This window comes from Botryllus schlosseri, chromosome 2 (assembly GCF_051294905.1).
Source record: "Botryllus schlosseri isolate E-star chromosome 2, Bs_hap1, whole genome shotgun sequence".
Lineage (NCBI taxonomy): Eukaryota > Metazoa > Chordata > Ascidiacea > Stolidobranchia > Styelidae > Botryllus > Botryllus schlosseri.
This window is the reverse complement of record NC_137237.1, coordinates 24,980,327-25,008,228: the sequence shown is the minus strand read 5'-3', so window position 1 is coordinate 25,008,228 and position 27,902 is coordinate 24,980,327. Positions and strand designations below refer to the sequence as shown.

The 27,902-nt window shown below is 41.0% G+C and overlaps 3 protein-coding genes across 4 annotated transcripts; 1 reads left to right on the top strand and 2 right to left on the bottom strand.

Moving 5' to 3' along the window:
• The first annotated feature begins 16 nt into the window (after window positions 1–16).
• LOC145434273 (uncharacterized) lies at window positions 17–21,500 on the top strand. The gene is made up of 23 exons (XM_080311635.1): window positions 17–241; window positions 1,257–1,476; window positions 5,181–5,304; window positions 5,363–5,422; window positions 6,856–7,262; window positions 8,546–8,598; window positions 8,901–9,027; window positions 10,318–10,815; window positions 11,191–11,253; window positions 11,315–11,353; window positions 12,105–12,170; window positions 12,242–12,306; window positions 13,292–13,469; window positions 14,396–14,501; window positions 14,561–14,657; window positions 15,361–15,521; window positions 16,213–16,430; window positions 16,786–16,882; window positions 16,945–17,294; window positions 20,315–20,354; window positions 20,425–20,571; window positions 21,085–21,189; window positions 21,253–21,500. The coding sequence occupies exons 2-23, from the start codon at window positions 1,264–1,266 to the stop codon at window positions 21,339–21,341; spliced, it is 3,303 nt and encodes a 1,100-aa protein (XP_080167761.1). The 5' UTR covers window positions 17–241; window positions 1,257–1,263; the 3' UTR covers window positions 21,342–21,500.
• On the bottom strand, window positions 21,377–25,242 carry LOC145434281 (hsp70-binding protein 1-like). 2 transcript variants are annotated; one of them, XM_080311646.1, is made up of 7 exons: window positions 24,754–25,242; window positions 24,561–24,694; window positions 23,573–23,784; window positions 22,569–22,699; window positions 22,310–22,505; window positions 21,992–22,168; window positions 21,377–21,723 (listed from the first exon to the last, which is right to left on the bottom strand). In XM_080311646.1, the coding sequence occupies exons 1-7, from the start codon at window positions 24,782–24,784 to the stop codon at window positions 21,594–21,596; spliced, it is 1,011 nt and encodes a 336-aa protein (XP_080167772.1). In that variant the 5' UTR covers window positions 24,785–25,242; the 3' UTR covers window positions 21,377–21,593. The 2 variants fall into 2 exon arrangements, with proteins under 2 accessions (XP_080167772.1, XP_080167773.1); XM_080311647.1 differs by lacking the exon at window positions 21,377–21,723 and having other exon boundaries at window positions 22,070–22,247.
• Window positions 24,809–26,742, bottom strand: LOC145434278 (methyltransferase-like protein 25B). Its single transcript, XM_080311641.1, has 2 exons — window positions 26,600–26,742; window positions 24,809–26,544 (listed from the first exon to the last, which is right to left on the bottom strand). The coding sequence occupies exon 2, from the start codon at window positions 26,495–26,497 to the stop codon at window positions 25,274–25,276; it is 1,224 nt and encodes a 407-aa protein (XP_080167767.1). The 5' UTR covers window positions 26,498–26,544; window positions 26,600–26,742; the 3' UTR covers window positions 24,809–25,273.
• Between the last annotated feature and the right edge of the window lie 1,160 nt (window positions 26,743–27,902).

Below are 27,902 nucleotides of genomic sequence, written 5' to 3'. Positions count from 1 at the left end.
CAATATTTCGATGAATTCAGTCGAAGGTACCAGTATGTACCACCGTATTAATTGACCTTATGTCATGGTTGCTACTTTATGCGAAACATTGATCGAGGTCACGTGATGAAAAGGCACTGCTACGAGATACGGATTCACTAATTCACTCGGCGTGAATGCAGTTACTTGTTTATCTGAAGAAATCGACGTTTTCGGAGGCCATACTTTTCTGACAGTAGCCAGAGAAGTTTTCATTTACTCGGTAAGTTATATTTAGATTGACATATTTAGTAAAAGTATGCGATTGAGTTCCAAACGGTGTAAATACAACGTCAATTGAAGGACATGGAATTTTGCACCCTGTGTTGTTGAATTTCATACTGCAGGGTTTGAAACGATAGCAGAGATATGTTGCGATAAAATTTTGCTCACGCTCATCGCACGCTGCATTTCAAACGTCCAAGCTACGATCGTTTATCAACATCTCAAGGGCTTAATTTTGTATTAGTACTACCAAATAAACATCAAAATCCCGTGGATCCCAGTGACGGCTTTTGTTACGCAACTTCTTTGTAATTCTGTAATTCCGCCCATTGAAGCATTGATTCGCGCCGACGCGACGCTCACCACTTAAAGCCATCTCTCAATTGTAAATAATTTCACTGTAGCTTAATACAAGTCAAACGTCATCAGTAGGGCAAGTTTTTGTTACAGCTTCCGGCAGCTTCAGAATGCTGTTTGAAGAAATCTTATAGTGCAACTTTTTACAACTTTTGTCCATTTTTTTTCATGCAACTTTTTTGATTTTTCATGAAAGTATTTTTGATTTTGGTGAAATACACGGCCAAATTCGACTGAATTACCGTAAATCAGCACTGAAGCAACGCTCTTACGGGTATTCCAAGTTAACCTTTTTCTTTTTTTTTTAGTCAGCCGAGCAAAATCTGGTCCAAGATAAATGCAACTTTTTACTGCAACTTTTGTCAAAAATAAATGCAACTTTTCACGAATTTAACTGCAACAAAAACTTGTCCTAGTCATCAGTGATCAATCTTCAGGTCGTCCAGTCAAGCTATACTACGATAGTCAAAGTAATCACTGATGCTACTCAAGTAAAATGATGAAATATCTCCTGGAACAGTGAACATTGCCAATCGGCGACATTCACTAGATATAGGCAGACACTCATAGGCCTAAGTCTATTACTTTCAAGCATATCACTTCTTTACTTGATCTATCGTATGTAACTTGGCTGACTGTGTTCAAATACATTTCAGGGAGAGTATGGCGGTTGTCCCTCACCATGAGAATTGGAGTGAGCATCAATCGACCATGTTCTCCAGTCTGCATGAGAAACAGAAGCAGGGCAAGTTTTGCGATGTCGTACTGAAATGTTCCGACTCCAACCAATCCTTCAATGCGCACGGGTGTGTCTTGTCAGCGGCATCCACTGTCTTGGATGGGCTGTTGAATGATGCAATGGAGAACGAATGCATGGTATGTCATTTCTCGATCTGCGTTTGCTGCCGATATCGGTCATGGACACATGGATATTGCCCAAATGATTGAACAATGCACAGTGCACACTCCAGGTGACAGAATCAGGGCGGTAATGTCTCGAGTCATATTGTAAAATACGGAAAATGACTCGACTCAACTGAGGAAATTTATGTATTGACTCAACCAAGTCCTATGACTCGAGACTCGGGTGGCCAAGACAGACATTTCATTGTGACTCCGAAGTATAGTTAGCTACCACATAATTGGTATTTCGTCTATCAAAACTGGTGGTTGTAAAATTGGGTCAGAAAATGTTGTGACTCGAGTCCAAGTCATTGTATTCGCTGTTAATTCTCGAGTTCAATCCCGTTCAACTCACTTTTTCACTACACGTCCGCTTCTCTGTTTGTGTTAAATTGAAGACCTTACATTCATGATATATTAATAACATAACATAACATGGTCCTCCGTCCTCACAATTTCTGGCCCTTTTTCCCAAGTACCCTATCAGGAGTGATAGATGAAATACCAACAATGCGGTGACTTTACTATTCTTCGAAGTTACAATGGTTTGAGTCATGCATATATGACTCGATTTGAGTCATATCGCGCATTTCAAAAATAACTCGAGTCAAGTCGAGTCACCAAAAAATCGTGAGGCAAGTCACGACTCGAGTCAGTTCAACCCTGCTGCTTTGCCACCTCTTCCAGATGATCATGCCAACATTTTTGTGTGCTGGCTAGCTGATTAAGAAACGTTGTCCACGACAGTCAGCACAATGCCTATATTTGTGCTATTCCGTAGTTGGTATTTTAAGTTTCAATGCCCTTTCATGGTTACGATAGGATTGATCAATTCCCAGTCTATCAATCCCTAGTTTTGGTAACGGTATTTCCAAAATTCAGGTGACACTATTCAAAACTCCATTTTATAATTTTATAAAGATTTGTCACTATGGCTGTGCAAAATCGAGTACCACTTATTTTGGCATCATGACAGTAGACAGACTTCAGTTCCAATACCGGTATATACTTTTTATACGACCAACAGGTAAACAATGCCCAACTCAACCACGAAACAGTGCCTGGAGACAACACTACAGGTTGATCACTACGGTAGGCTACTTCACGGAAATGTCGTTTCCAGGTACAGGAGTACTACTCATCAGTGTTGGGATGACTCTAGTCATGACTTGACTCGAGTAACCTTTTTCGTATGACTTGACTTGACTCGAGTCACTTTGGTAAAATGACTTGACTTGGCTTGACTCGGCGTATCAGAAATGTGGATTGACTCGTGACTCAGAGCAAAATTCACGAGTCAATTTCAAGTCATCAAGTAATCGGTGTCGATAAAAATCTTGCATATGTTTGGATTTTTCGCGAAACGCTAGTGCAGTGGTTCTTAACCTTGCCCCCAGCGCCCCCCAGGGGGCGCTGGCGATGTTGAAGGGGGGCAGAAACACTCAGGGGGCGATATGGGGGGCGCTGGGCTCAGGGGGGCGGTATGGGGGGCGCTGGAGAAAAATGGCTTCGCAGTAGATGATGTGGTGATAGGACATATCCTTAATGAGTATTCAGAGCAAATTAACACCGAAAACTTCGTTACATATAACCTTCAAAATACATATAGGTTTAATTGTCCATGGGCGCCTAAATGACTGACACCGAATGTTCCTGTCTTGGAAATCTGAACCCCAGAAGACGAATTCCATCAGGCAGGGAAAAGTTATATGTCAGTGAAGAAATACCAATCTGAAATCGTGTGCGTCTTTTAGTTTAATACGATTGGGCGACAGGGATATTCCTGTTGGGCGATATCCCCGTTGAGCGATTCTATATTTTTTGATATTGCAGACAGGGGGTCACGAAATAACATCATGCAACGAGGTCATACCAACGGGTTCGCCTGCCCGAATATGTTTTATTATTGGTAACGGGCCCTACAGTTTCCAAGAAACCTCACAATGTTCGCTTTAAGTTTTGATGAGTCTGCGCACACTCAACAACTCACTGCGCTGACCCTTGGACAACAGTGCGTAACGACTAAAAAAAGGTAATAACTCCGGATTTGTTGTGCGCAACGTAGATTTTCTGTGCGCAGAGACCGTGTCAGCACTGTGCACGTGCGCAGCTTAGAGGGAACATTGCACCTAACTCAGCTCTACCGGTAAATGTGTTAACGTGAGCAGAGAGAGGATAAAAATTGATCTCAATTTACATGCAATTCCCGATGATATTGACCAATTCAATCATTAATTAGTGAAATTTTTCGCACTTCGCGCGACTAGGCGAGAATAGCTCCCTCAATAAATGTACACCCAATGTAGATACCTAATAGGCTATCAGCAAATAGCGGACAGCCTAATGGGGGTCTGGGAGCGAAGTCCCCCGGAAGTTTGGTTTATCACCCGATGGGGGCCCAGGACCAACGTTTTATGTTTGGGGAGGGGGGCTGACGAAGTGCTGTTACGGCCCTGGTAACGAATAATTGCACCTGCGGGAACGCCCGAATATGTTTAATTATTAATTACGTGCCCCTTATTTTCCTATACAACAGCTCACTCAGTGCTACTGGTAAATCTGATTACGTGGGCTGAGAGGATAAAAAGTTTATAGCGACTTATAAATGTAACTACCATGCATTATAGCAAATTTTGGTACCTAGGGCGACCAGGCCACACAAACTTTGCTGACCATCAAAATCACGATATGGGGTTTGTGGGGGCGAAGCCCTCAGAAGTTCGGTTCATCACGCTATGGGTGCGCAACGCAATCGTTTTTAGGGGGGTTGACGAAGTGCTGTTACGGCCCTCCCTCTTACTCATTGTCTTTATTACATTCCTTACAATATGAAGTTGAGGGGGGCGCTGAAGCACGATAATTTTTGAAAGGGGGCGCTGGACGAAAAAAGATTAAGAACCACTGCGCTAGTGTAACCCGTGAGAGCGACCAATCACTCAAGGATCGTGCGTTTTACTGAGCCTCTATTGTTCCCTCACAACTAAATTGACCGCAAACGAAGTGATCGAAGCTAACAGCTTATGTTGTCGTATACTAGTAGTAAAGTAATTTAGTAACAAAATGTCTACTTCTGTTCTTTGTTCTTACCTTAACCAAACTTCTTATTTTATTGAATTTGAATTCGAATATAGTTTATATAGTCCTCAACCACTGGCGCAGGCTCGAATTGTATCATATCAATTAGTAAATGGGTAATGTATTGCATCTTATCAATTCGTTTCTCTATTTTGGCTGGTAACTATAAACTGAGGCTATGCAATTACTTACGTAGTTTAATAGTTCTAAGTATATGTGAGCGATACAACATTGAACTCGATATTCGTTCATCGGTTCGGAATCAATGACCACTCAATCTGTATTTCAGACAGATCGCAAAATGCAATGACGTAATCATACCTCATACCTCGAAAGGCAACTTGACTTGAATTGTGACTTGACTCGAGTCACCTCCAAAAATCGAGTGACTTCACTTGACTCATCTTCAAAAATCACTTGACTTGACTCGAGTCAAAATGTGAAATGACTCGTGACTCAAAGGTAGTGACTTGATCCCAACACTGCTACTCATTGCATTGTAAACTGAATGAAAAGTTAAATTAATATAAAAAGGACAAGCATTGTTGTTGGTGATAGTAAATTTATGAATGAAATTATGAATTTCAACTCGCTGCATCTAGGTTCCTGGAACTTCAAAATTGTTGGTGGCATTACCGGATGAAGTCATAAGCTGCTGTATGGACAGTCTGCTCAATTTCATCTACAGTGGGAACATTGATTTGAATTTCAAAAGTCCTGGAATCGGTATGGCTGTAGTTCATTGATCCGGCATATCCGATTGAAAGAATATCACTCTTTGTAGACACAGGACCAAGTACTCGAAAGTCGAAAAGACAATCGTCGAAAGCAAAAGCAAGTGGAGGTAGGCCAATGAATTCACTGCCGTGAAATGGCGCGTGAATGCAAACCAACTCCTTAGTCATAAAAAAAAACGATCAACATCCTCATGACCACAGGTTATACCACATCGACTAGTATTCACCACACTACAAGAACACCTGGTTAAACCCTGAGGTACACATAAGGTTGTTCAGTCAAGCTTCTGATACAAACGGAAAATTTAAACTGTTTTCATGTTGTCTGTCAAAATCTCTAGAATTGAGATCTGAAATTTTGCTGAAGAGGTTGACACTTGACAACACTGGTCTACAGACTATCACTTACATCATAGATCAGTGCTTTTCGGCCTTTGTGATTAGCATCCGCACTTTTGATTTTGCACAAATTTCATCCGCACAATCTAACCTAAAATTAGTATACAAAAGAAAATGAACACTTTTCATCAGCTGTCCAACAAGCAGGCGACCGGTTTATCGATAACTCAATTGCTGCCACAGTTAGATAGGTGAGACTTCTTGCTTCAAAGCTCCCCGCATTAGGTCATCAAGTATCTTTTCAAGAAGACAACTCCTTTTCATTGTTCTAATGTCAATTAGTGCAATAAAGCCCTTTTCGGCGACATAAGTAGTGAGGTCTTGTACAACAATTTCTAGTGCTTGGTTGGCCGGGTCTTTATTCCTGCTTTTGATTATGTAACATTAACAGAATAGTATATTCATATTGAAATAAACCCGAATATTTTCGGCTGACACTCGTCAGGGGAAATCGTCAGCAACTAGTAGAGAATTGGAAAGAACATTGTATATCAACAATCGTATCACAAAATATGACGTCACCAGCATGAAATTTCAAATGAGAGAGCGTTCAATGTACTGACTCTGTCAACAAAAGGAGTTCGTGTACCACCCGAAAATAGTACATTGAACGCTCTCTCGTTTGAAATTTGATACCGGTGACGTCATATTTTGTGATACGATTATTGATATGCAATGTTTTTTACAATTTTCTACCAGTTGCTGACGATTACCCCTGACGAGTGTCAGCCGAAAATATTTGGGTTTATTTCAATATGAAGATACTATTCAATTGTATATTGAAGTTCTGTACCTCCAAGAAGCATTAACATTAATAGTGCACAAGTATTAATTCGCTCCGATTGGCGCGAGACTAAATTGCTGTAAAAGCTACGATTAGCCACTGGTATGTCGGAAAAGTCCTGTAAGTTTTTACAAATGTGTCTCAACTTCTAAAGTTAGAGAGCCACTACACCTAATATTCTAATGAAATTGAATTATTTCACTCAGAAGAAGTGAACGATCTGCACAATTTAATCATCTGCATCACATTTGTCATCCGCACGGCAAGCTTTTTATCCGCACAAGTGTGTACCGTCCCACAGGTTGAAAAGCGCTGGCTTATATGATCAACGTTGATTTGAATGTCATATTTGTTTAGAAAATGTCGACAGCGAAGCAGGTCCGGACATTCAGCTTCTTTACGCGTTCTTGAAAGCCTCGCGTCGCCTCCAAATCCAAACTCTGACCGAACATTTGGAGTCGGCAGTGACGCTGTCCGAAATGAAGATGTCTGAATCTAGAGACACGGCTATTGATACTCCTTCAGCAAAGAAGGCAAAGCATGCGACAAAGGTCGGCAACAGTGCCGCGAGACACGAACAGTGGGCCGGTCGAGAAAATCCGGGTGGCAGTGAAAAAAAGAGACAGTCCAACAGCTCTGATTCTGGTACGAGAAGGAAATCGACTCGTCAGACAAGTGTGGAAGATGTCGTCTGCGACAAAGGCAACTCAGTGGCTTCTACAAGCCGGAATACAAGATCGAAAAAGAATGTTATGCAATCGGAGGTAATACCTTGAATAGAAATGACATGGGTCGATTTTTTTGTTGTTTAGTACTTGTGGTGTATCTGCATCTATGGTCATTGCCATTACCAGGGTTGTAACCAATTCACAAGGTTCCGAGTCACAAGTCAATCTCCCTTTAATAGTTTTGACTTGAGTCAAGTCGAGTCATTTTCAATTCACCGTCAAGTCCGAGTCATTGCATTCACTGTTTAGTTTTGAACTCAATCCGGCTCAACCCACGTTTTTCAACTTTGCTCGAGTGATATAGGAAGGCTCGCATTCATGATATCGTAACTTTCCTCAGTCCTAACAGTTTCTGGCCCTGTTTTCAAGTATTAGGGCTGATGAACGAAATACCAATAATGTGGTGACTGTACTATTCTTCGAAGTTACGATGAAATGTCTGTCTTGGCTGTCCTAGTCTTGAGTCATATGACTTGGTTCGAGTCGGGCACAATGACTCGAGTACAAGTCACAAATTGACTCGAGTCGAGTCATTTTACACATTTGAAAAAATTGTTGGAGTCGAGTCACCAAAAAATCGTGACTCGAGTCATTACAACCCTTGCCATTACACACAAACATGGCCATTTACAAAGTAGGCCTGCAACCTTTATGGAGTACTCAAGTGGGATTTATCTGCTTCCACTCCTCACTCGAGTGGTTGCGTTTTTAGACAACCATGTTACTGTATGGATCCAAACTGCTAACTTTTTAGATTTGGTCAAAAGAAAGTGATATTGACATAGGCGATGCTTACCTCTTATGACGGCAACCGATTGTAACTTCGATAATCGCAGTCGCACCTATCTTTGTCATGATTATGCGAGTTCTTCTCGGACATGTTGTATTCTTCTTGCACTTGAAGTAGCGTCGGCTTGACTTGTATTTTTATATGAGTTCTAAGTTGCCGACTTATAGCAGGGCTCTCTTTCACACTTAGGGTTTTGTACGACACCGCTAATGTGGATCTAAATGAAAATAATTTTTGGTCTTTGCTACAGGATGAATGTCAGATCCTGCGTCCAGTTCTCATAGCAGGTACCAAGCTCCAATCATAGTGTTGGCGTGTACCTCAAATATGCCACTCTGGTTCGAAAATTGGTAAAATTCACATTCAGTAATATCAGCTCAGCGAGCTTGACACGTCTGATCGAATCTTACAGCATGAAAAATTCTTCAAATGAGTGATACATTTTGTCCAGCCCAAATTACCACACGTCCATGCCGACATAACTCTGGAGGGGACTGCAGTAAAATAATCTTGTTAACTGTTTTTTTAGGACGTAACTGACGAAGTGCACTGTGGCAATATGGACGGTCAATATGGAATTCGGTAATTGTTTTCTTATAGCTTTATATATGTACTTCGATGGTCATATGCAATGATTTGTTGTGGTTGAGGTATGAATTGTGAGTTTGCTTCCACGTCAGCATTGTTTAGGAAATTAACACTTGTAACTAGTTCGTTAGTGTTGTATATATGTTTGCGTCATACTAATGAGTGAATTGGTGACGGTATCTGGAATTCAAATTGCAACTGTCCGTGTCGGCATCTACTTGAGTAATTTTGGTGTGTCTTGGATGGAATTCGCTACTAACAAACTAACTAATGAACCAACCATCTTTCAATATCAGATCTGCGTCCAATAGCGAAAAGGAGCAAAGCAATGGATCTCCAAAGTGCACAAACAAGGCCCGGGCCGTCAGAAGGCTGCAATGTCCCACCTGTCAGAAAGTGTTCAAAGACGCGTCCATCTACGAGGTTCCGTCCGCTGCTTTTCTTCTTCGTTGTTATATCATACCATACTTGTATAGCACACTGACCGGCTGATCGCACAGATATCTTGTTACAAACGGCATGAGTATCTTAAAGTCTTGACCTCCGAACCATTGAGACTGAATCACTAAATCCCTGGAGTTCAATCAAATCCAGGTTAAGAGCCACTGATCTCGTCTTTGTAGTTACAAATTGTCATGTACTTATGTTCAGTACTTACCTTACAACTTGGGTTCTTAAAGGGGCACGATGGTTTAGTTACGGTACAGACGACGTAACAACGGGGTACACCTTACTGTAACTAAACCGCTTCATAATTTAGGCTGATAACTATCACAAATATCCTGCCTGATCTCGTCAAGAAAGTGATGCATGCCACATTGCCACAATTTTCACAATGTGTTGAAAAGCCACAGAGATGAGCTAGAGTGGAAACTAACACTTTTTCCTGCTGTTTGAATACTGTGACGTTCCGAGGAAAATGGTTGCGCCCAAAAAATTTCTCTCACTTTCATCTTTAATTTGAGACCACTTCATTTAAGAGCGCAGTGCCATATTAAACTGGGGTTCGAAGGGGTCCATCAAATTCCAATGTTGAAACAACAACTATAAAACTACACTGTCCTCATTTATAAAATCTGTCCTTATTCTTCACTTGTGTCCTTATTTTCAATGCTCACCACGGGTGCCAACTGCCAATAGCCACTCGGACGATACGAACAATTGTTAACACTGGGCGAAAGCAGCCATATTTTTTAGCCGGAAGCTTGCCAAATGTCGCAGTAAAGCTACTCAGAATTTTTATCCATGTCGACGCTAACTTTGGTTGCACTGCGGACTACGTCACGATAGGGGTCGATGCAACCAATCAAAAATGCAGGAAGCGATGAGTCATTGTTGTTTGTATAAGAGTCACACCAATTAGGCCGGAAGACATTTCTGATTGATCATTTTCAAACTAACACTCTCATATGGTTCGATCAGGTATCACTGAAAAGGTGAGACTCCTAACAACACTTTGCTGTGGTATTTGCAGCCTCATAGCGCCAACTGGCTGAGTCCTCATTCAAGGATCTCGGATTTTGTACCACAAGTTCTTCTTTGCGGACCTTGTGTGAATACATAATTGACAAGACGAGGATCTCATCTTTCTAAAAAAAAATAGAAAGGGGTCAAGTCTTGTGAAGTGAACCTTTTGTCTATTGAAACGTGCTCGTAAAATCCAGCTTAAAGGCGATCGCCGTCACAAGGAGGTTAAGAACCACTGTGTTACAGGTTCACATGAAGAACCACATAACGGAAATCGAGAAGGCGCTGTCGAGAAATAAGCAGCTAGACGAAGATGACGAGTCTGAAACTGAAATCGCTGTCACCAGCGTGATCTCGCAATCCGACACAAGCGTGTCGCCGCATCGGGGCGACACTCCTAAAACTTCGCAGCGGCCGATGAGAGCCTCTACTGCGAAGTTTCACGAAATGATGAAGTCCAAGTTTGGAGTCGAACAAAAGGTCACAAAAGCGCCCGGACAAAATCAAGACAACGGCTCGTTTAATGCGAACGAAGCATGTTCGATTGTAGTGAACAACGATCGCAATATCGAAACCGGAGCCGAGACCATGACGGAGTTGGAGGTGGTTCGACCGTTTGTGTTATCGGAGGATTCGGTGGATGAGGAGCTGGAAGTTGTGGAAACGGAAGCGGAGTGGCGACCCATGGAACAGGAGATTGTGTTTACCGCCGTTAATGAGAATGATTCTCACGGTTTAGGCCAGGTTAGCGAGATTATTGTTGCGGCATAATAGGATAAGGGTTGTGCAAAACCGAGTTCGCGAGTGATTCGACTCTTAATGGAGTATCGCTCATTGCGACGTAACAACCGCTTGGCTTATTTTGAAAGTTCAAATCTGTGTACCTTTTATGCGATCGCGTTCAAGTTTTTTTGGTAAATTTCGGCCGTACCAATTTTGTGTCACTTTGAGATGACGCAAGTGTGTGCTTCATGTTTTAGTTCTATGATACGGCCAATCGAGATTTGAAGGCTTCCGCAATTTCGGAAGGAAACCCATTGAAAGACGTTTGGCCGGAATTCGATCAGTGCTAATTTTCTGGCTTCGACAGATTTTAACTCGCTACAACTGATCTTTCAGAGTTTTGTTGAGGAAGCGTCTAGTACCTTCGGCAAAAGTCTTGCGGGAGCCGAACATGACAAGGTAAAACAAGGTGAGAAATTTCCCGGCAAGTGTCATTCATATTCGAATTTTCTATTCACAGGATTGCAGTTCTAAAATGAAGGCCAGGAAAAAAAGAAAGGTATTTAAGATCAAACTAGAACAGCTTCTTGGAGGTACAGAACTTCAATATACAATTGAATAGTATATTCATATTGAAATGAACCCGAATATTTTCGGCTGACACTCGTCAGGGGTAATCGTCATCCGCTCGAGACTGATGCGGAACAATCAAAGGCCATAAATTCTGCAATTGGCAAGCACTTGTTGGATAATCCCGCCTGTGCGAAAAATTATCGAGACGACAGATTTCGCATACTCGGAAAGGGTCGCTCACACTTTCATTTGTGTGCCTTGGAGTCGACTTTTATCAAAAGACACCAGTCGAGGCTGTGTCAACAAAAAGAGTTCGTGTATCATCTAAAAAGAGTACATTGAACGCTCTCGTATTCGACATTTCATGCAGGTGATGTCATATTTTGTGTTACGATTGTTGATATACGATGTTCTTTTGAATTCTCTACTAGTTGAAGACGATTTCCCCTGACGAGTGTCAGCCGAAAATATTCGGGTTCATTTCAATATGAATATACTATTCAATAAAACTAGAACTGCACACTTTTAAAAATCCTCAACTAGAACTGGAATTTCTCAAAAAATGTCTTATCTGTATCCGTATCTCTCAAGTTTTATGTATAGTGTTAATAAGTTCAAACTATGTACACACAAATTTCACTGATTATTCAGATCCCTTCTCGACTCCGCCGCGACCAAATCATGTTGTCGCAATTGAAAAAATTCACCTCCTAGCAAATGTTTGTGATATATTTCAGTCTAAGAGCGGCGAAGACGATTCTCAGATATGCAGCGATTGCGGAAAAGAAGTTACTGACATGCGGGTGACCGATTCGTTTGTTCTCTTGACTTCCGGTACGCCGCGGTGTGTCTTTGAGAATTCTCTTTCTTGCAGACGCACATGAAGACCCATTCCAAGGTGATAACGTGTCATGTCTGCGGAGAAAATTTCAAATACAGGTAGTAACCGTCAAAGTCTTCTCGTTACCATTTTGTTCGCGATAAAGATATATTAAAACCAAAAGCATGTTATTCTGACACTAAGCGATGTAGTTATATTAAAGTTATTAAAATTCCTCATTTGCTAACGATTGCCCCTGAAGAGTATTGGCTCGAAAAGATTAGGGTTTTCACATATTTATTATGAATATATTATTAGAATGTGTATTAAAGTTCCATACCTCAAAACGTATGTCTCTCTGCCATTGGCAGTAGTGACTGATTTATCATGTCTGCAACGAAAATTCATGATGACTCGATAAGTTTGAATTTTTTCAGTATCTCTTACGTTGTTTGACATCATAATGTCAGGTACTCAAAAAATAGTCTAAAACTCGACCCTGAAGTCAATCAGTCAGGTTTGAATCGTCTTTATAATGCCAATGATGCCTTGTGAAAATTCAGGATGAGATGACCTCTCGTGCAGACTTTGACAACTGAATAATTCTAGTCTAATTAGGCCGAAATGCCGGTCATCTAAGTCTGATCTAATTTGTGAAATGTTTCTATGCTCTAGTTTTAAATCTGTTGTAATTTCTTGTCTTTCTGAAAATGACACAGGAGAACTGTATAGTGCGAAACGAGCCAAGCTTCGTACACAGACATTTTCCATTCTCATCTTTATTATAATGAACTCTGATTTGTTTTGAACTGAATTCTTACTACATATCTTTCTCATTCAGAATATATTTCGAGTTTCTACGCATTTGGTAATTCTAATTGTAATCTAATTTGGAGAAAATGTGTTCTAAAGTAATTTGTGAAAAACAGTAATTTTGTAGTTTGTGAACTTTGCTCTCGTAAACCTAGCGATGTAATTTATCTTAAAGAAACATTGTAACAAACTAAAGCTGAAAATGATGGAGTTTCTATTTCCCGTATTATCAATAGGTAGAAATGCGCTTCACCAATCTTCGCCAGGATCTGTTGAACTGTTACTTTTCAGGAACGCCTTGAACCGACACATGCAATTCCACAACGGCGGGCTGCCTTGTTCGAACTGCGACGAGAAGATATTTTCGCAGCGCGAAATGACAAAGCACATGGCCAAACACAACCAGAAGAAGATGAGAACGAAATGTCCGGACTGCGACAAGACTTTTACCAGCGAATATGTGATGCAGGTATCGTGAGGTTGTTTGTTTGAATTTGAGGCAAACCTGGTGTCGAATTGGATTAAGATGTCAGCATGCACTGCACTAACCCCATCGCGAAACTATTCTATCCTTGATGAAATAGTAGGCACTCCTTAGGACTAAGGACACATCATTGTTAATGCCCAGAAGTGGTCTAAGCAATCATCGTTGGTACTGAAATAGAAGTAGAAGCATCACCTTAAATTTCTACTCAATTTACATTGATTCAGAGCAGGCAAAGGCCATAAATTCTGCCATTGGCAAACATTTGTTGGATAATCCTGTCTGCGCGAAAAATTACCGGGTCGACACATTCAGTGTTGTCGGGTGAGGTAGTTTTTGCACTTTCGTTTGTGGGTGCCTTGGATTCAACTTTTATCAAAATACGCCAACCAGACCTGTGCCTACAGAAGGAGTTTGTGTATCATCTAACATTTAGCTTAAGCGCGCCCTGATTATCCAATATTTCATGTCGGTGACGTCATATTTTGCGATTTGACATACAATGTTCTTTCCGATGCTCTACTAGTTGCTGACGATTACCCCTTACGAGTGTCAGCTGAAAATATTCGGGTTCATTTCAATATGAATATACTATTGTATATTGAAGATCTGTACCTCCAAGAAGATCTTGAATTTAAATTGTAAGTGGTGATTTCCAAGACATGTCAAAACTACTTGAAAATTACTCACTCGTAAAAATGATGCAACAGATCCCCAAACACCTTTTTACTTTACTAAATCCGAAACTTAAAAAGTAAGTAGTTTTGTCTAAAAAACTGTGGAGTGGAAGTAGTCTGAAGTCACACCACATGGTAATTAGTGCAAGCAGGCAAAATCTACTTGAGTGCTCCGAAAAAGTAAAAGTGATTCGTTGCCGACCACCTCCGCGTAAGCCAGCGTATTTTTGGCAGCTCCATCGTAGAACGCACACAGGAGAGGAGAGGTTCGTCTGTACAATGTGCAACAAGAGATTCCCCTACAAGAGCAGCTTGAAAATGCATATGTTGCTCCATACGGGTTGGTGATTGTACGCTTTGTGCTCATGAACGCGTCGAACGTTTCGTTTGCGCTTCCAGGCGAGAAGCCGTACATTTGTTCGATCTGCGGGAAATGCTTTGTTCAGAAAATTCACGCCAGAGAACACGAGATGCAGCACCAGGGTATCAAGAGACAGTAAGTCTCATTTTGTATGTTTTATGATTGTGGATTTGTGTTCTATTTTATGGTAGCGTTTGTTATTACACTGCGAATCGCACTAATGAAGATAATCTTAACTTGAGATGTCAGTAATCAAGTACCTACTTCTACTTTTTTGGAGTACTTGGGTAGTGTGTGCCAACTTGCATCACTTGCTAGAGTGGCTATAACTACTTCCGCCTCTTCTTGAACAGTTTTTTAGGCAAAATTGAGCATTTTTTGTTCTGGGTTTGAAATGAAAGAATGTGCATCACAGACTCGTGTATTTAGTCGCCATTTTCCACTTCAAGTTGAAAAATATGATTCAGTTGTCTGTGAACCAGTAAGTTGCGCACTCCAGGACGGAAGCATCTCAGAGATATGACGTAGATTGACGATGCTTTTTTAAATCATGTTGATCTTGCTTTCTCGTGGCACCCCTGTGTGGTTCAATCGGCACCCTAGTGTGCCACGGAACATCGGTTGAGAACCACTGGTCTAAGGCGACAGTTATATTATAGAATTAAAAATTATATTGAATATTCACTTCTTTCTGCCAGTCCCCTGTTGACAGGTAATTCATGTTTTATGCCTTTATTGCATTTTCTGATCTGTAAACGCAATCAAATTAGCAAACATGATAACGCTCCGCTACAGCCGACCATACTGACGACTTGCCTAAACTCCTTACTTTTCGCAGGTTTCAATGCCATATTTGCCTGAAGATTTTTGCGCACAAGTGCGGTCTAACAAGGCACGTCGCCGACATCCACAACAAAAGCCGACCGTTTGTTTGCGATAAATGCGGGAAGAGTTTCCCCAGAAAAACGAAGTTGATCGAACACACGCGTATGCACACAGGTAATTGAAAATTCCGCCGTCATTGAGTGCTAGCTTAGTAGCAACTGTCAAATAAATACTTGATCGAAAACTGGATTTGGCCAAATGTATTATTCGTGAAATCCTCAAATCCAATCTGATTCCAGGTTCTGGTTGGTGCTGTTTTGCTCGCTGTGAATTATTGAATAGGTGTTTTTAACTCTCGGTATGTATCCTATCAAGACTTGTCGGTACAGTTTGAGGCAAACTGTATAGGATAATCGGAAAATCGGGAGTGTGATTGGCCTCTTGATTGGTAGGGCCAGCCAAAATCGAGTACCAACTATTATGAAGTCAGAACAGTATCAATGTGTTCAGATAGGTATGTCCTTTGCGACCCCGAGGTAAATGTTGCCCGATACATGCCTTTCAAAATGATTTCCACTTTTTGAACCACGATTATTTTGTAGTGCTTTGCAACCATTGTGAGGGTGGATGACTTATTGAATCTATATGGATAAAATATTACTATTGGTTTGAAGACCTATATTTTTATTGGACAAAAGATTCGACTCGAATCATTACAATCGGACATGATTATTCTTGTGTATGTCACGCTGTCAGCATGCGTCCCTTTACAATGAGCCAAATACAGAGGATAAAACGCAAATTGCTGTCATCCTGCTCGCCTATTTCTACTGCACGGCGAGCCACGATTCCTCTTTCATCTCAGGTGAAAAGCCTTACGTCTGCGACATCTGCGGCATGCGTTACAAAGCCAATAGGAGCTTGAAATGCCACAAGAAAAAGGAGCACGACGTTTTCGTTCCCGATTACGCGGTGGGTATTTGGAGGAAAGGGCCGCTACCCCCGTCTCCCGAGGATGCAAAGACGGGCAAAGGGAAGAAAATCCAGAGTTCCAAAAACAACAATGCTAACAAGTCACTGCTCGTGAGTTCTGTTTTGAAGCGTTCCGGTGGGCTTACTTAGCTCCACTTGTTTTTGCACAGTTTTCAAATTTCTCCCTGCTATTTTTCTAAATTTAGTGTGGTTCTAGATTTAAAAACATTAAATAAGGTACTATCCTTCTGGAATCCCTTGCCGTACATCCGAACACCAAAACCGCCAGGGCATAGATTGTTTTTAATTTCTCATCGTGTCAAAATGACCTTTCGTTTGATATCCCGTCAGAAATCGCAAAAAAGAGTTATGTGGTGAAAAAAAGGTTGTGAAACGCCTTATTATTTTATTGCAACATGTACGATACGTCGCCTGATCTCCAATTAAACCCCTCACTTGTTTTCAGTCATTCCCTTTTCCTATTTCATCGAGCGACATGAACCTTGGCAAAAGCGACGAGGAGATCATCGCCAACATTACGGAACACGTCAGCCTGGTAGCAGGTGCTGGCTTTTGTCTTGTTCGGGAAAATGCAAATACGGTGTGACAGAGTTTTGCGATTTAGGCGAAGGTCAAGTTTCCGAAGCTACCTTGATAAACAACGAAAAGACCTCCCATCATTTCTCGTATCCCGTACCGCAGTCGGAGCAAACGTACCACGCTCAGTTCACGACGGTCTCGGACGTCTCGACTTTCGCTACGACGACTCTGCCTCCGGCTTCTACTCTGACAAAGTCGGACCCGACCGCGTCGCTGGGATATCCGATGTTCAGCACGCAGAAAACTTTCATCGTGCCGCTCACTTCCAGCGCTCAGCCTTCCGTGCCGGTGGTCGTGGACCCGAATCCGTCGCCGATCGACCAGTCCCAAGTGCCGGGGCTGATGGTGTCTTACATGATGCCGGCCCAGTCTTACGTGAGTCAATGGGTGCTATTAATTTGTCGTTAACCGGCTCATGTCATCAATAGGGCTGGGCAGAATGATCCGAATGGAGTATTGTGATGATTCGAGTTGAGTAGTGAGACACTATTCTTTGAGTACTGAAATTACAAGCCCCTATCCACTAAAGAGTAATATATCATAAAAGGAAGGTATTTGAACATTTCATGATATTCCACTCAACTAATACTTAATTTTACATACCCATAGTCGTCAATTTTACGTGCCCTATCCGTATAGCAGGACAAAATCATCATTTTTATGTCATATACAGTAACAACAATTGCAAAGTTCAGATTGTACCTTTAATAATATAATGCCAGTCGCACTTGATCAGAATAATTTTGTCGTTCTTGAGTATGACTAGACATGGCGTGTGTCGTGATCATGCGTTGCAGGTACATTACCGCTTCACACGAAGGTCATTTGCATGGATATTGGTAGGCTGTTTGTTGAGAGAAAAGAATTGAAAACAGTTCTGATTGATAGAGTAACTCATAATTTGAGGGAGCTGAATTTCTGTACCGGAAATACTGCTCTACTTGAATCATTACAATTGGTATGATTCAGATTTGAGCACTACAATCGTTGTGCCCAGCCCTAGTCATCTACTAGAAGTCACGCGGTGAATTTATACTCTATTATAAGCACCAGTAGTGGATTCCCGTGGTACAGTGCTTTTCAACCTTTTTGTGCTCCGTTCGCACTTTTTTTGTAAAATAAATTTCATTCGCACAAACTAATCGAAAATTGTTATAAAAAAAGTAGATGAATATAGGCCTACTTAAAAACATTTTGTTCAGATGTGCAACAAATTGGCTACTATGTGGCTTAAGCTATCAAGTGTCTTAATAAAAAGACACCTTTTTCGCTCGTTTTGCTTTCAATTATGTCGCTAAAACCCTTCTCGGCCAATCAATGTTGATGGGTATTTGTACAAAAACGTCTACTAGTGCTTGGATGGCCAGGTCTTGAAATCTGTTCTGCACTCCTATCCAAAATAAAGCGTATTTTTCGCGAGTGAAAATTGCTTGCTGGCAGAAATCGTATTTGAGAGCTGACACGAGGCTCCAGTTTGTCGATAGGATGAAAAACCCACATGATTGTGTTGAGGCTTTTTCTTTATTTCTTTAGAACATAAAGTACGAAACGATCAAGGAGAGTAGGTACATTAGAGCTCGCTACCTGATGATACGTTGCTCCAACTTCTGTCTCGCAAGTTTATAAGAAGAGCAAATACACTCACGATACTGTGTGTTCTACTCTTTAGCTCAATCTAGCTTGAGAATTCATGACAGTTTAATAACGGTAAAGCAGCTTTTAGACAACCCCCAAAATCTGAGTTTTTGTGACATCTCGCGACCCGAGCCCCACCCATGAAAAGGAATTTATTTTTAATATTACAGTTGTATGCTACGATTTTACGGGCATGTATGACATACAGAACGCGAACACCACAATTCTATCCAACACAGCTCTACAAAACATGTTTGACGCACGCGATTTCAAATCAGGGCGAATTAAATTCCTCTGCGTATCGCAGTTGTTGTACTACTGTCTACTAAGATTGCAAGAACGGGACTATTCCGTGAAGACAACGGAGCATATCCAATCCATCTAGAAAGGTTTGGCCATCCAGCATCCGCAGGCTCAGACAGGCTGATATACTGCATGTCTGCCACTATAGAGATTGTAGAGATCTCTATACTGCCACTAGACCAGCTTCAAACCAGGCCTTTGGTTACGTAATAATTAGAGTGCGGAAATATTAAGTCACTACGGCTTGTGAGAGCGTGTCGTATTAAGTTTTTACAATTGCGCCGCAACTACAAAAGTTAGCTACACTGATCTTAAATTTCCTATTAGGTTTATTTGAATTATTCCACGTCAGAAAAGTTAACAATTAATAATCACGATTTTCATTCGCACTTGATCCGGATTTTCATTCGCACACGTGCAAACCGTCACACAGGTTGAAAAGCACTGCCGTGGTACATCAAAACTGCTTTGAGTGAAATTTTAAAAATCTAGGTTCAAAAAGTACTCTGGTCAGTGCTCAGTAGCAGTCGCTCAGTCATGGTTGTAATGACGCGAGTCATGATTTTTTGGTGACTCGACTTGAGTCATTTTTCCAAATGTGTAAAATGACTCTACTTGAGTCATGTACCCAAGTCATGTGACTCGAGACGAGGACTTCGAAGTTACCACATTATTGGTATTTCGTCTGTCAGTCCTGATACTTGGAAAATAGGGCCAGAAACTGTCAGGACTGGTGATAATTACTATACTATGAAGGTGAGCCATTCTATATCACTCGAGCAGAGTTGAAAAAAGTGCTTTGCACTGGATTGAACACAAAACTGAACAGTGCACTGCACACAATGACTTGAACTCGACCCTCTTCTCACTGACTTGGACTGGACTCGGTGGTGAATTGAAAATGACTCGACTTGACTCAAGTCAAAACTGTAAAAGTCAGATTGAGTTGTGACTCGGAACCTTGTGACTTGGTTAAAACCCTGCGCCCAGTTGTTATGTTCAATTTCACTCACCATAGTTGTAGCTGTTGAGTAAGAATAGCTATTGCGTAGAAGTAGTGCAATTAGGCAAAACCTACTGGACTACTCTGAAAAAGGAGAAGTACTTTGTTACATAGGGTTACCATATGTCCTCTTTTTTATTTAAATGCACATGGAAATTGGAATGAGTTACAGGAATTCAGCAGCCAAGTAACGGTCCGACATGGTTATTGGTACTTGAGCCAGAAAAATGACCTTTTTTTTTCATTTTTTAGTCAACCGACCACAATGCCAGGAAAAATTTGGCATTTTTTCAGGATTTTACTCCAGCGTTGTAAGTCTAAAAATTGGAAAGAGTGTCCTCTTTTCAGATTACCAAAATATGGTAACCCTATTGTTACACCTCTGTGATACACAATTACACAGCGCTCAAACATTATTCCATGACTTCACACAAAGCTTTTGCACTATTTTCAGACGATTTCCGGAAATGCAGTCACAGTCGATACGTTAACAGGTATGCTTATTGCTGATATTCGCAACAACTCCGAGGGACATCCACTGTACCGTGTTTTGGACATTTTCAGATCATACTCCGGGCCCGATACCGGACGTATCGAGATCAGCCTCAGTTCCACCCATGTCGACATTCAGCCGGGTTACAGCAGCGAATGGAAATCAGGGAGCGGAAAGCCCGGTTCAGACACTGCCTGGGATGCATACTTTCCAACCAGGTGAGGGTTAGTGCCGAGGTGTACGTATCCTGCATGAGGAATGCCCCGACAGAATTGACCGCAGGTGGTTAAAGTAGCCGGAATCGCTACTCAAGTAAAGAAAACTCATACATGGTCTATTTGGACAAGTTGATTGCTAATGTAACACAAACCAATCCCAAACCTATATTCTACTTTCGAAATCGTTTTGCAAATGTAAAAAAACAAGTCACTTGACGAAGTAACACAAGACAAAATCTACCCAGGTACTCTGAAAAGGTTGGTGGTACTTATGAATATTCAGGCAACTGGTAACTTTAATCTAAAGCTGCACAGTGCACATTATAAGTCCTAGTTGAATCACGCCGCCTTTTGATATTGGGTTTGTTGGCAAACCTCACAACACAGTGCAGGCTGTACTTGAAACTTCCCGGCACCAGAAATTACGGAATTTCAATCATAAATAGCCTTGGGAGCGAGTCTACTCCATACTTTGAAATCATATAACCTCCAACTATCTGCTCTTTTCTACAGCCGTGCAATTCCGAGTGACGCAGAACGCCATCAACGGCGACATCATAGAGGTCGAAACTTCGACGGAAATCCCACTCATAAGAGAGGGGCACCAAATCTTAACAGGTAACTGCGGTACCGCAGGTCCGCTAGCACACAAACTTATAATTCACTCTTGTTGATTTACAGTCAGTGCGGAGGATGTACCGACCCTTGCGAATGAGGTTACGGTGCATCAGCATACAGAAGAATGGGTAACGGAAGAATACCCTTCTTGAGCAAGTTATTTTTTCCCTACAGCCTTATCATGCCATTGTGTTTTTTTTTTGTTTCACCAAACTAGCGACTGCAAATTTTTTTCTTTTTCATTCGTACTGTATTTCAAATCAGCGAATCATTGCAAACTGGTATGTTAACACGATGATGACCAAACAAAATTTCATTGCGTTCCAGTTCATGCAGTCAGCCTCGATATGGTGAATTCTTGCTCATGGAGCTGCACAGAGTAAAGTTCCACTCTACATCCGGTGTCATCGGTCGTCAGCATCCACATCGTCAAAGCATAGACTGAGAATCTTGTCGCAATAACGCACGCATTCTGCGGTTTCGTCAGTTGTACACCGGTTTTTTAAACGATAGAGTAACGATCCCAGATGATAGCTGAGAAAAAAACAAACTACTATACCACCAGGTACTGTGGTAACTGAATTTATATTAGTAGGAAATTGTACTGCTATTTTGTGTTGCATCCTACAACCAACCAAACCTACTTATTGATCCCAACCATAATTTTAACTAAACTTAGTTTTGACATGTACTTCACCAAGTCACTTACACTTACTACTTCTACTACTATCTCTGGTCGTTGACCGTAACTCTTTAATTATCCTAATTTATGAGTCGCAATGGTTGAGATCACATAATATACCTCGGATTGCAGCATTCAGTTTTAGCTTCCTCGGAATTAGCCATGAGACGTTCCAAACACTCCAGAATAACTTCTATTTCAACATCGTATTCCGCTTCTCCATCGCTGCACAACTCGTCGATATATTCTTTCAGCAATCCCATGATTTGAATCTCTGCTCCTCGTCCATGAAACACCCTGAAACAGACGAGAACAGCATGGCTTACGGCATGTTCCTACTAGAGAACACAAGACTTGTTCTGATGTCAGGGAGGATCTGCAGAAATGAATGCGTATATTGAAAATCTAATTTTAGTCAGAAATTAGGCCAGCACATACTTGGCATATTTCGCGTCTTCTTGACACAAGGATCTGATGAAGAACATGGTTTTCACCGATAGCCGGCGCTTGTTGAGTTGCAACACTCTGACGATTGTGGAGAATCCGTCTTGTTCCTCGAAACAAGACAAAGCCCTTTCATTCCCACGCACAAGGCACGATAGTGCAAAGAAAATCTTGAGTTTCTCGGTATCATCTAAACCGCAAAAATTGCGAGTAGGCCGTTGCACACACTCAAACGAAATATAGTTGCACTTACCATCACTACTGCGTTCAATGGATCTGTTCATTAGGTCAATAAGACATGACAACACATTCATTTCAATTAGAGCATTTTGACAATATTCGTGGTTTTGACATGCGCCGCCAATCACACCGCACGCTTTGGCTCTGCAGATCATAAAGGAATACAAAATGTAAAATGTCACTGCATCATTTGTAAAAGCATTATAGTAATGCAATTGCATAATGATGAAGATAGTAAATAATTATAATTCATGGTGCCAATTTTAAAACATGCAATTCATTCAAAGTGGCATTGCCCAGCTTGAGCTTATCCTTGAAAGTCAACTACATTTATTGCTAGACTGGTCAAGTGGTCATTTAACCTCATCCATCCCTCCATCGGCTGTTTATTCATTACAAACATGATTGCATAAAAAACCATGTCCGGGACAATGTCAAGAGAACGAAGTTACTAGTGTCAAAAATTTGAGGTGGAAATCAGCGGTCGTTTCATTGGCAGGAGAGACAAATCGTAGTAGAGTAGAGAACTGCTGATTCGAATATTTTTACAGGAAATCCCCCCTTGCTGACTAAAAAAGGTTGTTTTTTCAACTTGACTCCCGGATAACCCACTTTTATGTAAATACTGTAAATACTGACTAAAAAATGGTCATTTTTCCAGTCCGACTTCCGAAAGACCCGCTCGAACATCCATGCAACAGATTTCGCGTCATTTATGCCATTTTTGTTTTCTGTTGTGCCTGTCAAAGCTATGTTTTTCGCGTCAGTTATGGAGATTTTTCGGCTGACCCTGTCCATTAGCCTAGCCGTCAAAGATGTAAAGGACGACGAATTGACAAAAGGTGTACATTTTCGATTTCCTAAAAAAGGACGACATATGGTAACCCAATGGTAGCCTATGTTTATTTACACAATGATCGAACTTTTTGCCATCGAAAATGACGCCAGTTTATTCATGGAGAAAATTTGTACGGTGGTTTGACTTGGTTTAAAAAGTAGAAACGGTTCATATCTCACCGAATTTCAGTATTGGCATGATCCAAACATTGCTTCATGATATCAAAACCGCCGATCTGATGGAGATCTCTTGCAAGATCAAAGTCTTCGCAAAACTCGTGTACTTCAGTGAGAGCATGGTTAACATCTGATTGCTCAATATTTTTGTCTGCCTCTTCCACTGGATGGAGGAACCGATGAATTGTAGTCAAGTGCGCTTTTAAGCATTGCACCTGCATTAAAAAATGTTAATAGTAAACAAATACTGGTAGCCTGCACACACACGGTACAGTATTTACGAAGCATATAGATATTCATTGGCTTGCTTTGTTTATTCCTATTGTCCCTGATTGTGTATTCTACCATGCAACAAGGCGGTGTTCTCCTTAATATTATAGAAATCACTGTGTCAATATTCTGACCAGGGTTGTAATGACTCGAGTCACAATTCGACTTGACTCAAGTCATTTTCTCAAAAATGGAAAATGACTCATATGGAGTCAATTTGAGCAGTGACTCGATTTGTACCCGAGTCACTGCACATGACCAAATAAATCATCTCACAGAAGCGAGAACCCGTCTTGATCTCAATTAGGAACTCTATGACTTTGACGTGAGTCTCAACGCCGACTCGACCCATTGCTCCCTGACTTGACTCGGTGGTGAAGTGAAAATGACTCGACTTGACTCGAAACTATAAAAGTAAAATTGACTTATAACTTGGTTATAACCCTAGTTCTGACTTATTTCAAGATTTTCATAGCCCTCTCGGGCCTCTCTAGTCAGATTATAGTTCTAATTACATTCCGAAATCTCCAAATTTACCGCTGAATTACCAATACCAAGGCTAAAAATGTAATCAAAGGTCATCGTTGTGCCCTAGTATAACTAGAAAAAGTAGTTACTGGCCACCTCCGCTTCTAGTTGATTAGAAATTTACTGACTACTTCTGAACACGTCCGTGGTAATCAGTAACCACTGATAGAAGAGGTCATACTGGTGAACATACCGGGTCAACTGTATGAGCAGAATACTCTTGAATTGCTTGATTGAGCCAAGCTCGGTTTTCCGTGCTGACCTGTGTCACAGGTCTGTTGGGATCTTCCCCATGAGAGCCTGCATCAACAGCAAATCGCAAAAGACCTAAACATTAGGTTTCATAAGCATAATGCGAGTCTTTGAACGTCACCTTAGATGCATACTTTGCAGTCTGTTCTGTTCAGCTCCAGCCATCAATAAGTGTGATAACTAGCAAGCCTGAATTTAAAAATACCTGGTTGAATGGATTCAAGCCAGCACTCGACTGGTAGCATGTATGTAAACAGTGCAGTATAAATATTCAATACAAAAATTTCACATTATGTATCACGTTCGCTATCCAAATAATAGAGCAAGTAGGCCTAGATGATTCACAGGTCTATAGGCAACTGCAATTTGAATGTGGCACTGGTAGAGAATTGAAATGATGTCAATGGATATCTCTTCTGGGGTCTGCAACCATTTTGCTCTGTGGACAGACCGCAAATGTTCAACATTGACGAATTATTGCAGCTCAGACTATTATGGTCAATAAATGGTATCGTGTCCAGTAAGGCAGTAACACATGATTCACTGCTTTCAACATAACTCGGGTCACACCAGCCCTTGACTAGTTCAGAGACAAAAACATATATCAGCATTTAATCAATAGGGTCAGATAAGAGATCACTGATGCACTTCAAACTACTTGTCAGAATTTTTATTCGCAATCAACGCAAAACACCTTGGAGAGAGTGACGGATCAAAAATACACTCCACGCGAGATGGAAACCCATTCTCTAATAAATAAATTCCTCTATCGAGTAAAATCACGGTTTCTACCAAAGGTGCTAGTAATAAACTAAGCGAATAATACATGATCACTTTCTTCCACTGTGACAACATAGACTTCACCTCTTCGCCGTTGACGTCATCAGACAAATGATCTGACATACCAATCTTTTCAAATGCGATTTTGACATATTTTTCAAAGTCAAATAACTGTATTTTTTGAGAAATTTGGACACCAGGTCTTACCATTTCGGGGCGCGATTTTCTAATTAATGATTCTAAAACAGAACGGCAACAGTGCACCCGCAATTGATCGCCATTTGTACGGAGGTTTTTTGCGAAGTTTTCATTCGCATGACAAGCAGTTGCTCTGCTTTTGTAACTCAAGTGATAGCATGGGATGGATCGAACATATGAACTCATTGGATATCCATAGAAACAACTTTTCTCGGTGAAATCGCCACAAGTTGATAACTTCATATAGCAACAAGATATTGAAACAAGAGATTGTACTTCTTTGCAATTCACAAATGTATGTAACATAGTTGCACTTAAATCCCCACATGCATGAAGACCAGTTAGTAAAATTTTTTCTGCCGGTACAAGGTCTCCGAACAAATCCAGAAACTCACGGGACGTTAAAAATGGCTCGATAAACTTGGCTGTATGAGACGGCACTACTTTGGGACCATGTGGGTTCTTTTTATAGATGCACTTGATACACTCATCATCCATTTCTTTTGCTCGTATCACACTGTCAGCATTCAGTTCAAATGAAGATACTGGTATATCATAACCAACAGCTAGCAGACGTGATAGATGCCCATGACCAGCACCAACATCCACAACCCTCGTTATTTCTGAAAAATTCATTTCTTTCCTTATCACTTCACCCAATTTTCTAATTTCATGCTGCTTTTTTGGTTTAACATGTTTTCTGAAAATGTGATCGATCATTTTACTTTGGCAAGGAATTAAATTAAATTCTCCAATATCAATGGCAGTATTGTAATGTCTGGATACTCCAAAAGATGAACAACATGTTTTGAACGCAAGCAGGGAAAGTGGCAGAACATCGGTATAGCCGTTCTGGGGATGTTCCTCAAAGATCTGGTCACTGAATTCGCTTGGTTCCATATTTTCGAATATCTTTCTCCATCCTTCGGGCACTTTTTTCCAGTGATCTTCAATGAAAAATTCTATAATGAAGGAGTCTAAGAAATCTTGATACTGCGTTACCATTCGAAGTAAACTCTTCAAATGGTATCTTATAACTTTTTCTTGGCTAATATCTATATTCATTCCAGCAGCGCCCGCTCATATGCGAAATTGCCAATCACCTCACCGCCGCCTTTTGTTGTGAATGAGATGCATGCGAAACACGTGACTCACAGCTGAGCTAGTCAACTCGACTAGCAAAATTTTCATTGAATAGTAGGGCAAGTTTTTGTGAGAGAGAGAGAGAGAGTCTTTATTTTCATCCAACCAAAATACATAACAAACGGCTGTGATGGTGGTACAGAAAATATGCATGCACAGTATTCGGTATTAGATAGGAATGATCGATAAAACCGTGAAGGTCATCTAGTCTGATCACTCCAGCATCAAACTAGAGATTACTAACCTACGGTAGGTTAGTAATCTATAATCAATGATATATATACATTGTCTATAATCAAACAGGTACACTTGACACTGAACAGTCTGGCTGTGAAAAATGTTTAGTTAAAAAAGGAAAATGGAAGAAAAATTAAATGATGATAGCAAATGATCAATAAATATATTATATGCCCCAAAATGACGAGTAGCCGCTACATGTCAGGAAATGTTACTGGGAATAGTCTTCTAGTCACGCGGAACGCGAAAATTTTGCTGAGCCCCTTGAATGAATTTCGCCGATGATGTTGGTAGTTTCACCATAGTGTCCTATATGGTGTCGACACAAGCAAATCTCACGGTTGAATGAAATTGTATCACGTCACAATTTCCATTTGGCTACAGGCAATTTGACGGTTATCTTTGACCGGCTTGTCGAGCAATAAATTTGATGAATCGGGTATCAATCGAAAGCTGACTCTGCACTGATTACGAAAATATAAATTTAATTCCACTCATGGCCCTGGAACTCCCACAATCAGCCCCAAATTATTCATTGTTGAGTAGATTGGCAGTGTGACGCAACAATGCTGTCTGGTGAAACGAGAGAGAAACTCAAGAGCAAGGATGCGGCCGAGCGGCGAGAGTGGGATCAGCTGACGTCGCGGCAATAGCTATGTGCAATCGCGTCGCAGAGAAACGCTGCGCTGTTGATACTTTTTCTATTTGCTTCGGTACAAGCGAGCACGCCTTATCAGCCTTTCCTTGACTTTTAAGGGTAGAACTGGGTCCTCAGAATGTATTAGGGCCCTACCAATTTTCGCGCATTATCCTTCAACTGATAGAGATATTTAGCCTACGTCTAAATTGTCTACATTGGATATGTCACATTATTATGATATCGATTGCCTCAGCCCGCTAGTTGCGTAGGGCTCCAGAGACGCGT